This window comes from Denticeps clupeoides, chromosome 7, assembly GCF_900700375.1.
Source record: "Denticeps clupeoides chromosome 7, fDenClu1.1, whole genome shotgun sequence".
In the NCBI taxonomy this organism is placed as follows: domain Eukaryota; kingdom Metazoa; phylum Chordata; class Actinopteri; order Clupeiformes; family Denticipitidae; genus Denticeps; species Denticeps clupeoides.
The window spans coordinates 18,064,363-18,077,104 of NC_041713.1; the positions used below are offsets into that span (position 1 = coordinate 18,064,363).

Consider the following 12,742-nt stretch of genomic DNA (forward strand, 5'->3'; position numbering starts at 1 on the left):
CAGAGTTAGGCAGATAAAGGAGAGGGTCTGAAGAGACACAGAGCAGGGGATGAGTAGAAAGGGGGAAGAGTAAATCACAGCCATGGTGTCGGAGCGGCGTTCTGCCTGGTTGCCCCGGCCGTACGAACGACGGGGGGAGGGGCGGCACTCACTAAACGGTCAGGGAACACATACAGACGTGGAAGAGAGACGCAGTGCTTCAGAAAGGCCGCCGGTAAGACTGAGACATTGTACATTTATTACATTTGCAAAACCGTACAGAAAGGCACATAAAACTCTTCGGTATTCCACACCACATTCCAAAATACAAAATACAGTGAATTTTATTGTTTCTTAACAGGGATGAGGAAATATTACAGAACTATTCAAAATACACGTTGACAATATCAAAAACATAACAACTGAACTCTAGCAGTCATAATTAATGACTGTGCTGCCATCTAGTGGAATTTAATCGCACTTACATTTACAGTGTGAGTTTGTTAGCCAATGATCTGTACAGAAAATTATTCCAAGAAGCAACCGTGAGATATAGATGAGATTTAAGTTGGGTCAGCATCATGAATATATGTATATTCATATTGGACTAAGACACAAACTGTTAAATATGTGATCTGAAGCGTTCAGACTGCTGAAGTCAGGCTTGAATGACTAAGATGTGTTGGAGGACCGAGGCCCTTTTAGAAGCTTGCGGACCGGAGAATCAGGAAGATCGTCAAATCCTGCATTTGAGGCTGATAAGACAGAAAGAGCAGAAAAAACATGATTTAAAAGCACCAGAATCAGCAAATCCACACAGATATATTTATTTTCTTACCTAGTCTTGTGCTGACCTCTTTCACCAGCAACTCGTATTGTTCCTGAAAAGAGAGCAGGTCTCGAACTATCTTACACTTTGTGTCCATCTGCATGCGAGAATAAAACATGTTTGCAACTAAGAAATACAGTCAAGTCCTTAATATGAAAGAAAGGTCAGCAGTTAGCAGTTTTAATTACATTAGCAATATTAGCGGTTTTAATTGTATCACAGCTAGCGCTTACCTGCTGCGGAGAAAAACAAACTTTCCCAATGACATTGGACAAGCAAACTTTCTTTCAACCATATAATACTGTTTACATGATTAAGTTCTGCCTGAACTATGTTTCTTAGGTAACTTGTACTTCAGAGAGGTATGACATAAATAATATCGCTCACTACAGGTTGTAAATCTTTTTTTTTGTCCAAACAGCTATACATGAACTTTCAATCATAATTTTAAACAACAGTACAAAGCACTTCTAATATTATCAGATTTCAGCACCAGTGTACAGATCTGTGCACTACTATGTCGCAGAAAGGATCACCGGACCCCTCACACCCTGGTCACAGGCTCTTTGACCTGCTGCCCTCTGGCAGACGTTATAGAAGCCTGCAGACCAGGACCAGCCGACACAAGAACAGTTTCTTCCCCCTCGCCATCTCCCTCCTAAACAGCTGATACTGTAAATCACCTCAATCATTGCACACTGCACTTTATGTTCACTTGTATATAAGATTTAGTTTGTTTTTTGCCTATTTATTCATAAAAAGTAGATATAGTTATTTATAAAATCACAAACAATCCACAACTCGGACAATAACACCACACCCTTGCACATTGTTGTTTTTGATTTTTTTCCCCCAACATTGTACTTGAGAGACACCATCTACCGGAATCAAATTCCTTGTATGTGCTTGCACTTACTTGGCCAATAAATACAATTCTGATTCTGATTCACAACCTCATGCATTACTTCACAAATCGGCTACATTATGATATTAAGATGATTAAACTCAGTCCTATCAATGAAAATGACAATGAAAATGCACACACATTTCACATAATGAATGCCCTCTACAGACCAGTAGGTTTGCAGACCATTGCATGGCATTTAATGGTTGAGAAAAATCAGTATCAGTGTTGTCTCCTACCACAAGTTCCATGGTCTGGAGTACTTTTTGCTGCCTGCAGAGGATACTGTGGTAGTCTGGTTTGTTCTGAATGAACTCCCTCTGCGTGGAATGGGCCAGATATTTAGGATCTAATGGCACACCATGTTTCCGGGCCTGCTCCACACGCCTGTAACACAACGCAGACTTGAGACACAACATAATGTTCTCATATGGATCTGTGCCAATGCATGGACACTCACTTCTCCAATTCTTCTGACTTACAACGGTGTTTATTAAGCAAAGACTCCCATGATGAACTCTCAGCTTGCAAACTACAGGAAAATGTATATGAATAAATTTTTTAAAAATGGGTACCACTTATGTACTTACAATAATGATGGCAAAAAAGCTGCTTACCTGCTCATAGCATTCTTTGTGATCTTAATAGCTTTCTGAACTGCAGGGTCACTATACATAAAAAAATACAACATTTATCTGCAGGACAGATAAGGGGGGAGGGAGAGGTAAAAGTGAACCTTACCTGGTGGTATTGGATTTCTGACATTCATTTTTTATGATTTGCGCTAGACTACCCCACTCCTCATGTAATGATTCAACTGTGAACAAAAAATTACGGTAGACAGGTAAATGTACGCAAGATAACAATAGGCAGTCGTTAATATACCTGCAAAGTATTATGAGATCAGTGACATGGGCACTGATGTACGTTTTGTTTTTTTAACCTAAAAGTGGCTTCCAAGAGGGCCAATAGACAAAATACTTACCGCTGGTTTGGAATATGTCCAGATTCGCACCAGGTACATCATGCAGTGTTTTCCTCATTTCCTGAACAGCGAACTGCCCATATAAATAAAAACATGAGATGATTTTTTTCAGATTTTTTTTTTTTTTTTTTTTTTAACATGCTTATAAAAGAACATGATTTTACCTCCATAGATGCTTCCATTAGTTTCTCAAGCCTCTCGTCTTCAGGTAAGGACAGACAAATATCTCTACATAAATCTGTGAGGGAAAAAAAAACATAGCAAATGAAAGTGAAGTGATTGTCATTGTGAAACACTGCAGCAAATGTGCAGTTTCCTTACCCGCTATTTGTATTCCTAAAATATAGGTATATCAAATATTACTGACATCCGACAACTAGCAAACCAATACCTTAAACTTGAGAACGATTGTTTTTGAGGTAACATCACATCTAAACTGATAATAGCATGGTTCATAACATCAGAACACTTAAAGAACTCACTTTGTGTTCTGCTGGGCAAAGGAGGCAGGGAGCGTCTGCCCCGAGTTGACCTTCTCCAAGACTTCTTTTGTGGAAGCACATCTGGAACTGCATCTGGATCAGCCACCTCCACCGTCCCCTCTGCAGTGAAACTCACCGCCTGGCAGTCCTCAGAGGCAGCAGACGAACGAGGCGATTTCTGGGGTGGCTCGGGGCTTGCGCCTCCAGACAATCTTCTTTTGGTTCCCTGCTGGTACCTTTCGGACAGGGACTGTTGAAAAAGATTAAAAGAAAAAAACACTTAATTACAAACTCCAATTCAGCTTCAGAGCGTTCTTTTTGAAAGAGGTTAAACATTTAAAAATGCTTACCTTATTCAGTGAGTCATCATAGTTGTTACTGCAAAAGACAACGTATGTAATGAACATTTGATCTACATTTACAGTATTTATCAGACGCCCTTATCCAGAGCTATCTATCTTTACACTTGCACAGCAGATTCGTGGCTTTTAAACTTGAGTATACCAAGTTTGTTACTATTTTTCACTTTTCTATTCTAATTTGAATTTAATTGCGCTTGGTATATAAAGATAACTTTGCTGTGAGTCAAAAAAATGATTACGGGGAAATAGCGTTGCATTAGATCTGTATGTGAGAACACGTGAAACTTGATAACGTGCCGTAATGTATCCAAAATATCACGTTCAGAATGAGAACTGTGAGACCAGCAGAGCCGTGTTAGCGACCCCAGACATTTGCGCAGGTTTTTAAGTTTGAGCCGGATCGGTACAGACCTGGCCGCAGCTGACGGTTCCGACTGCAGTTCCGCCATTTTACACGTCCTTTCAAATTTCGCCCGCGCGGCGGCCCAAGGCACCAGGGCCCCGCCCCACGTGACGTTCGGAGTGCATGACGGGAAATGAAGTCCACTGTTGAACAAGCTGGCGTGCGCTACGTCAACGAAACCGGAACTTTGCAGGCTACACTGCCGCCGCCGGGCCAACAAATGATATTTCACATTTTCACAACGTCAGTTTCACGACTAGAATTTTATGTCGGGATTAGGGACAGTTATCATTCTAAACAGTTATCATTGCAGCACAGCACCACCCAACCTTTTCATTTGAGCCTTTTATCACCACATTGAAAATGGATGAATGTAAAGATATGCATAGAGCCCAGAGCCCAGACCTGAATCCGATTGAACATCAAAATGTCTGTTCACCAACGCTTCCCATCCAACCTGATGGAGCTTGAGAAGTGCTGCAAAGAGGAACGGGCCAAACTGGACAAGGATTGGTGTACCAAACTTATTCAAACTGATTTTTTACTGCAAAAGGCACATCGACAAAGTATTGAGCAAAGGCTGCGAATACTTATATATGTGGGATTACTATATTTTTTTTGTTTTAATATATTTGCAAAAACCTCAAGTAAACATTTTTTTTATGTTTTCATTATGGGGTGTTGTGTGTAGAATTCTGAAGAAGAAAAAAAATTTAATATATGAGTGTCACATTCCCCCCAAATCTGTCAAATCTGTTTCTGCAACACAGAAGGTCGCTTGTAGATACAACTGAACTTGTTTACAAACACTAACTTCTTGAAGAAACACTGACAAATAATGGAAAGTTCCACCCTCTGTACTATTACTGCCTGCTAATATCTATTGTGTCAAATTACTTCAGTGATTAATCTGTTTCAGATGGCAACATTTTAATTATTTTAATGAATTCCATCTCATTTCCTTCTGTGTCTAATATAAATGAAAAATGAAATGAAAGTGAAGTGATTGTCACTTGTGATACACAGAAGCACAGCACACTCAGTGGCACCTCGGCAGATGCCCAATATAATATGTCTAATTTCAGAAGGCTCAATCATTGCTGCCTCAAGCAAATATACAGATCACTGAAATGGCTAAAATATGAGAGTTGAGAACCACTATATCAGATGAAAAATATTTAGTAGGAAAAATTTGTGTGAAGTCGTGGAAAATGGACAGACCTGACTGTTCCAGCTTGTATATGAATTAATACAAGACAAGTCATTTAATTCTGGCCACTTGTGGACCTCAAGTAACAAATTACAATACACAATGTAAAAAAGTACATGTATAACCTTTACATTTATTGCACATTTGTGGTGAAGACAAAAGTATCCACGGTCTGGAACTGATGTCTATTATCATAAAACCTCCCTTGACAGTCTTCCCTGAACAGTTAATAAACATTTCATAATTTCTAAAACATTTCACTGCATATTATATCGTGTATGACAAATAAATGTGACAAATGTGACAAATAAAATTGGAATTTAATGCTATTTAGATTAAGGGAACACACAAGTTGATTTAAAAGAGATGCTATTCGCTTGGGCAAAGTACTTCATAAAGTCCTTCATTGCTATACAGTCAAGGGCTTGCTGAATATTCCATGAACGCATCATAGTGGTTTAATTAGACTGTTATAATTAATTTTCATATGGATGAGCACGGAACTGATCTCACGACTCGTTTTCTCCGGACTGGTTTGACTGTAACACTCGCCGCGCACGTTGTGCGTGCGGCGTTGCGGCTCCGCCACAGACGAGAGACTGGACGCGGGTTGTCTCGGGGTGGAACGCTGTCCAGAAGAATGCGTGGGCTTTCCGCGTGTAATGTTTAGTTACGTGTATCGTTTCTGCGTGGGAATAAACGTTTCCGTAATCGACATTTCTTCCTGTTCGCGGGGACATGGGGAAAACTAAGGTAACACACGTTTTCTGTGGTAGACGTTTCGTCTCTGTCGTTAATTGACAAATTCGATATGTGACTTCTAAATAAGATTTGGCAAATAATGAAGAAGTAAAATATGACCACATACAGTGTTAAATTGGTTTAGCAAACATTCTCTCGGTCTGCACCACGTGTTTCTTTTTTTTTTTTTTTTTTTTCCCCTTCTAAAGACCAAAAACCAGAAGAAGTCTCGCCATGGCGCCGCACAGCAAGCCGAGGACGAGTTCGCGACGGTTCCGCACAGTTTCATCTTTCACCGCGGCCAGATCGGGAAGAACGTCGGCCAGCTCGCCGTTGACATGCGGCGCGTCATGGCGCCGTTCACCGCAGAGTCCCTGAAGGTCTGTGGCGTCCTCCACATGTTCTTAGATGTTTGGCCGTGGTCTAAAAGTGCGCTGTTGTTTGACAGGTGCGGAAGAAGAACGTTCTGAAGGACTTTGTGACTGTGGCGGGACCCCTTGGCGTTACACACTTCATGATCTTCACCAGAACCGACACCGGGGTGAATTTGGTACGTATCTGCAGAACTTCGCCCATCTCCTTCAGACAGACACAGTACAGGGTGGGCCATTTATATGGCTACACCTTAATAAAGTGGGAATGGTTGGTGACATTGAACACATTTGTCAGAAACTTGTAAATAACTCATGAAAGAATAAAGTTACATTAAAACCAAGCACATGACCCTCTTCCTATTGAAAAAACAAAAATTGGATCCGATGGCCGACTTTAAAATTGTCACTATGGTCACCACCCATCTTAAAGTTTGCCCCCTCACATATACTAAGGTGCCACAAACAGGACGTTAATATCACCAACCATTCCCATTTTATTAAGGTGTATCTATATAAATGGCCCAGCTTGTACATTAGTGCTTGCATCTGTGGACCATGCATAACCGTCCATATGATTTATTCTCAGAGGGTTGCTCGGCTTCCTAAAGGCCCCACTCTTCATTTCCGTGTGCTTAAGGTGAGGTTCATATTATTATTTTTATAATTACAACACAAGTATTCTGCACAAAGGATGACATTTTAGTATTTTGACACTAATATGATGTCTTTTTAGCAATTGTGCTGATGTGTTAAATCTATTATTGTTGATTCATGCTTTTTCCTCCCAACCCAAAAAAAAAACAATTTTTTTTTCAGTACTCCCTCGTCAAAGATGTCATTTCGTCTTTGAAAAAGCATAGAATGCATGAACAGCAGTTCAAGCACCACCCGCTGCTTGTGTTGAACAACTTTGGCGTGGAGGGAATGCACATCAAGTTGATGGCCTCTATGTTTCAGAACATGTTCCCATCCATTAAGGTGCACAAGGTACGGGGTTCCCTCCATTCGAATGGAACCATTAAAGTGTGTGTTTCCTCTGTAATTGATGAGTGTATAGTCTGTTGAGGTCATTGCTGATCTGTGATATAATTATTCTCTGATCTGCTGTGATAATGATGGCAGATATTGAATATTCTTGTATTAGTGAGTGTGATGTCTTTTGCCTTTTTTCAGGTTAACCTGAATTCTATAAAGAGATGTGTGCTTTTAAACTACGATCCGGCTTCACAAGAAGTTGAGCTTCGTCACTAGTAAGTGAACATTATTAAAATAACATGTTATGTCTTCATTTATTATACGGGATGGTGCAGATGATGACAGACTAGAGCATGACTGGCAGTGATGTTTTTTCAAAGTAAACGCACTGATGTAGCGCCCAGGCTTTAGAACCGCCGTCATGCGGGCCTGTTTGTCTTTCTGTTCATACCGCTGTCCCACGATTGCAGCAGCCTGAAGGTGGTCCCAGTGGGAATGAGTCGTGGGGTGAAGAAGCTCCTGCAAGAGAAATGTCCCAACATGAACAAGTTTGAAGACATCAGCGAGCTCCTTATGAAGTGAGTGGTGTCCAGTTGGGTGGTGCTGGAGGTCTTTGTGAGCTTGGATGCAGGGGATGAAACGTTTTCAAAGTGATTTAATCTGTGAGCTTTCAAAGTAAACGCTCTGATGCATCATGTGACCACACGCTGTTAAGGTCGGGTGAGGGGTTGATCAGGCAGTGGAGTTCTCACCTTTGGGTCATTTTTCCTCAGAGGAGCTAACCTGTCAGAGAGTGAGGCAGAGCAAGATGGGGACCACAACACCACAGAGTTACCCCAGGCGTACTCTGGGCGAGGCAACATTGAGTCCGAGCAGAGTGCTGTTCGCCTTACAGAGGTAGCCATTGCATGCTCAAATTGATGCGTTATCCCTAATTTTGACTTCATGTAGACTGACTTTATTGTTTTTTCAGATTGGACCCAGGATGACCCTACAGTTGGTGAAGATTGTGGAGGGCATTGGACAGGGGAATGTGTTGTATCATTCTATCAGTGAGTCCCATCTTCATGTGTGTGTATCCAAGGTCAGGTTAGTTTGTTTTTTTTAATTTTTATTATTAACTACTGTGCATGTTCCTGCAGTCTCCAGAACAGAAGAGGAGCTTCAAGAAATGCTGAAGAGGAAGGAAGCTCAGCTGAAGGCGAAAGCAGAGCGAAAGAAACAGCAGGAGGAAAACGTTGCCCAGAAGAAAACAATGCGAGAGGAGAACAGGTGAGACTTACAGTTTACAGTTCTGCCAAGCCTGGGTAAACGTCGATTTTCGCTCTTACATGAGACGGGAACATTATACGTACCAAACATGGCTGCTTTTATGTAATACAAAATAAGATAATAAAGGAACCACAGGAGCTTGGACCAGTCTGCTCTGTTACTCTGTTTGGTGGAGAGTCGATCTGCATCAGGACCGGGGCAGACAAGTGATTGTCATTGTGAAACACTGTGTCCTCTGCTTCAACCATCACCCTTGGTGAGCAGTGGGCAGCCATGACAGGCGCCCGAGTAGCAGTGTGTACTTTGGGACTCGAGCCGGCAACCTTCCGAAAGCTGGTCCGTTTCCTTATCTGCTAGGCCTCCATTTTGAAAGCCCTGTTCTAGACAGTTCCATCAGTCTGTGTTTTGAAAATTCCTCTCATGACTTCTCTATTTAGAGAGCACCTCATCTGCTATAATGTGGAAGTCCGTGTTAAATCACTTTTAAGCTGTATCTTGACTTCTTCTGGTTCGTTATGGTTGTTGCAGGAAAAAGAGCCTGGAAGGCATAAAGAGGAAACGGCAGCAGGAAACCGGAGGAACAGATGACAGTGAAGTAGAGGATCCTGGGATGCAAGAGGACCAAGCAGCAGCAGCTGAAGAGTCGGAAGACGAGGCAGAGTATTACAGACAAGCTGTAGGCGAGGAGCCAGACGAAGGTAGGGGTTTCTTGGTGGATTGACGCATCTTCACGTTGCTCCTCGTGCTTTTATTGATGATGTCCCACCTGTTTTATCAGATATGTTCCCCGGTGCTAAAAGAAAGCGGACCCCTGGCAGGCCACCCAGACCATTCAAAAAGCAGAAACTGTCCACAGGAAGAGACTCCAGTGCGAAGGGCTCATTCAAGGATGGCAAACAAAGGAAGCCCAGCCCGAAACCTCCTGGCAAGTCAGACACTAGGGGCCAGAAAAAAGGTGAAGGGCTGAAAAGATTCCCTGGAAAAAGGGCAATGGGGGAAGGGGTTAAGCGATTCGGGGGGAAGGTGTCAAAGGCAAGGCCTTTCGGTGGACAGAAGATGGGCAGGAGGACTGGCGAAGGGGGAAAGAAATACGCGGGGGGGAAGATGAAGGGCGGCCTGAATTTCAAAGGGCAGAAAACAAAGTCGCAAAACTTCAATGAGCGTGCAAAGAAGGGTGGGAAGCAGGGTTCTAAACAGAAGAAAGGAAGGACCTGACCCGGTCGCCGACTGAAGAACTGCTGCAGTGCTGCGACAGGGCCGCTTGGTGGTGCTGTGGCTCTGCGTGATTAACCACAAATGAAAATCTATACAAGTTTCGAGGTCTGATCTGCTCTTCCTGTGCCTTGAAAAATGTCCATATTTGTTTTTCTAATATGCATAATCTGTTCATTAAAAGACCATCTGTTGTGTCCAATGTTTGAACTGCTACAAAAGCAAATTTATTACTTTGTATTTCCCCTGGTGAATAACTTGAGGTTTGAGGAAACTGAGAAGGAAAGGGGGGGAGGGTCTTTGACGTACAGAACCCGCTTGTTCTTGTGCTGACAAGTCCGAGTGTTGCATGTGTTCGAAGCACGTTGCGCTATTCAGCTGCAGCTTGTCGCTGTTGCCAACCCACGCGTGTCAGGATTTTTCTACAACGTGGTTACTGATCTGCATCTGAAACTGTGAGTATGGCGTTAGAAGCCTGAAGTCCATGCTAATTTTAAAAATGCCTTATTTAGCATAAGTAATTTGCATGAGTTTTTTTAAACAAGGAGAACATTGCAGCTATATCATTTTTCTGAGTTTAAGTGCAATTAAGTTACTGTAACAACAGTTTGTAAGTTAATTCTTACTTTAATTATTAGAAATTATTAGTAAATGTGGCATGAATTTTAATAACTTAGATTTCATTCAATATAGAATTTACAGAGCTCAGTACAGCACAGAGTGTTTCCAAAGGGCATCTTAAGATCAACATTATTAGACAATACCAGTGCTAACTTGTAAATCTTGTTCTTGTAATCTGGGTTATGATAGAATGATTGATTGTATTCATAGTTGGGGGTCCTAGCTGAACCAGAACTGGTCGTCTTTGGCGGTAACCTGAAAGCACGTTGCAAGTCGCTCTGGACGTGGGCGGCAGCCAAGAGCTGGAAATGTAAATGAGCTGGTGCGTTAATGCCATGTAGTAACCATTTATTTAATTACCATGTCAAGTAAATGTTTTACGAATAAAAATGTGATTGTTTAGTGGGTTGCCACTTCGATCCATTTTAACCACACTAAGTGAAATGTAAACTTTTTTTTTACCACATTGTCACATTCACAGCCAAACAAGAATTAATTTGTAACTTTTCCTAAACCAGTACAAATGTTTGATTAGTTGTAATGCAGCAGTAAGGGGTAATTTTGAAGATATTGGGATGACCTTTCACCTCCTCAGTCAGAGTCCACTGAAACTTCAAGGTTTCTTAAAACCACAATAGCGCGCAATGGCATGTGTCTCCTTTCCATATCATCACAAAGAAACCTTTTTTTAGCGATCAATAAAACTATTCTAATAACCCAATAAATATAAATAACGTAAAAAATAACCAGGGAGCGATTTAATGGCTGTGCTACATCTAACATGATATCTGTCTTAAGTTTTTAACAGCTTGGTATTTACTGACCGAACACACACTCAAGGCCCTGATCTTGTTCTTGTTCGCCTGCCGTTAAGAGCGTGAAAGAAGACAACATGCACAACACCAGCGACTGCGAGGATTTTCAGATCACCCTCCTGCCCCCCATGTATGGAATCGAGTTCTGCTTGGCGCTGATCGGGAACGTCTTTGCCCTCTGGATGCTGTTACTGAAGGAGAGAAAAAACTGGCACACCGGAGTGGTGTTCTCCTGCAACCTGGTCATCAGTGACCTGCTCTACATCTTCACTCTGCCCCTGCTGGTCGTTTACTACTACAATAAGAAAAACTGGACGTTTGGGACTTTCCTCTGCAAAATCGAGCGCTTTCTTTTCACCTGTAACCTCTACGTGAGCATCTTCTTCGTCATGTGCATCAGTGTGAACAGATGTGTGGCCATTCTTTATCCTTTCTTCACCCGCAGCCATGTGCGCCCTAGACATGCCAAAATAGCCGGTGTCCTGATCTGGGCGATTGTGATGGCGTTGTCGTCTCCGGTGTTGAAGTTCGCAGACACGTGTCCAGGTTCGGGGAAAACCCTGTGCCAGGCCTACTGCAATTATACAACAGATTCACAGTCCCATTTCCACTACAACTTGTTTCTGGCGGGCGTGGGCTGTGCGATACCACTGTTGGTGACATTCGCCTCCTATTGTAGCATAATCTCTGTCATTTACAAAAACTGTAACATAACACCGCTCGAAAAGAGAAAGGTGACAATAATGGTGGCTTCTGTGCTTCTGCTTTACGTCGTATCGTTTGTACCCTACCACATCTTCCAAATTGGTTTCATGTACATCAGGATGCACAACATTTACAATTGTGGGCTGTACCGTGCGTATCAGGTGTCCAAGGGTCTGGCAACCCTCAACATGTGCATCCACCCTCTACTGTACATATCGCTGATTGACAGCATACGCTTAGCTTGTTGTGGGAAGAGCACGGGGGAGAACAGCAACTGTGACCCTCTCTAATAGGAGCACTGGTCAGGACCCCAGGGGCCACATGCAATTCATTCACGGGTCCAGCGTTCTCTGCATGGGATCGTTTTCTGGTAAAAACAACCAGAAAGACCTGATATAAGTTGGCTAGGTGCGGCTTCTCATGCTGGTAATGGGGCCTTGTCTGTCCAGCATACTTACATCTTCATTTCAGTTTTAAGATTTTTGTTGTTTTTTTTTGACATAGAAACAAACTATTTTATTTGAAAAAGCAGATGTGAGAGCTTGTGGTGTCAAAAACACATCGGATGCATTTTTTGCAAGGTTATTTGCATGTTTCACGTTTCACGTATGGAACACATAATGATTCTGGTTTCACACGTTTTGTTTTATCACTGTTCACACGTCTGTAGTACATTTCCCTCATTTATTTTTTTCTGAAACACGTCCTGTTCCATTTTTACAGTAAATACCTATATTGCATTATGTTGTTCGAACTGAGAACAAGTCTGTTCATCGAACTATCATTGAATATCCTTGAATAATAAAGAACAAAAAAGAAAACCATTTCGCTGAGAGTTCGAAACTCGCGGGGTGTCCACCATTTTGTGCCGAG

At 42.1% G+C, this 12,742-nt stretch overlaps 2 protein-coding genes across 3 annotated transcripts; one reads left to right on the plus strand and one right to left on the minus strand.

The window, feature by feature from the left end:
* Window positions 1-345: 345 nt before the first annotated feature.
* Window positions 346-4,055, minus strand: dsn1 (DSN1 component of MIS12 kinetochore complex). 2 transcript variants are annotated; one of them, XM_028987436.1, is made up of 11 exons: window positions 3,953-4,055; window positions 3,530-3,557; window positions 3,180-3,429; window positions 2,862-2,935; window positions 2,698-2,770; window positions 2,454-2,529; window positions 2,330-2,380; window positions 2,173-2,244; window positions 1,952-2,099; window positions 818-860; window positions 346-734 (listed from the first exon to the last, which is right to left on the minus strand). In XM_028987436.1, the coding sequence occupies exons 1-11, from the start codon at window positions 3,988-3,990 to the stop codon at window positions 652-654; spliced, it is 936 nt and encodes a 311-aa protein (XP_028843269.1). In that variant the 5' UTR covers window positions 3,991-4,055; the 3' UTR covers window positions 346-651. The 2 variants fall into 2 exon arrangements, with proteins under 2 accessions (XP_028843269.1, XP_028843268.1); XM_028987435.1 differs by having other exon boundaries at window positions 818-905.
* A 1,645-nt stretch (window positions 4,056-5,700) lies between these two features.
* On the plus strand, window positions 5,701-12,693 carry LOC114793842 (suppressor of SWI4 1 homolog). Its single transcript, XM_028985971.1, has 13 exons — window positions 5,701-5,907; window positions 6,105-6,275; window positions 6,344-6,445; window positions 6,856-6,906; window positions 7,086-7,256; window positions 7,443-7,519; window positions 7,715-7,822; window positions 8,018-8,141; window positions 8,218-8,296; window positions 8,387-8,516; window positions 9,045-9,214; window positions 9,295-9,723; window positions 11,201-12,693. Exons 1-13 carry the CDS (start codon window positions 5,893-5,895, stop codon window positions 12,157-12,159), a joined length of 2,586 nt encoding a protein of 861 aa, XP_028841804.1. The 5' UTR covers window positions 5,701-5,892; the 3' UTR covers window positions 12,160-12,693.
* The last annotated feature ends 49 nt before the right edge of the window (window positions 12,694-12,742 follow it).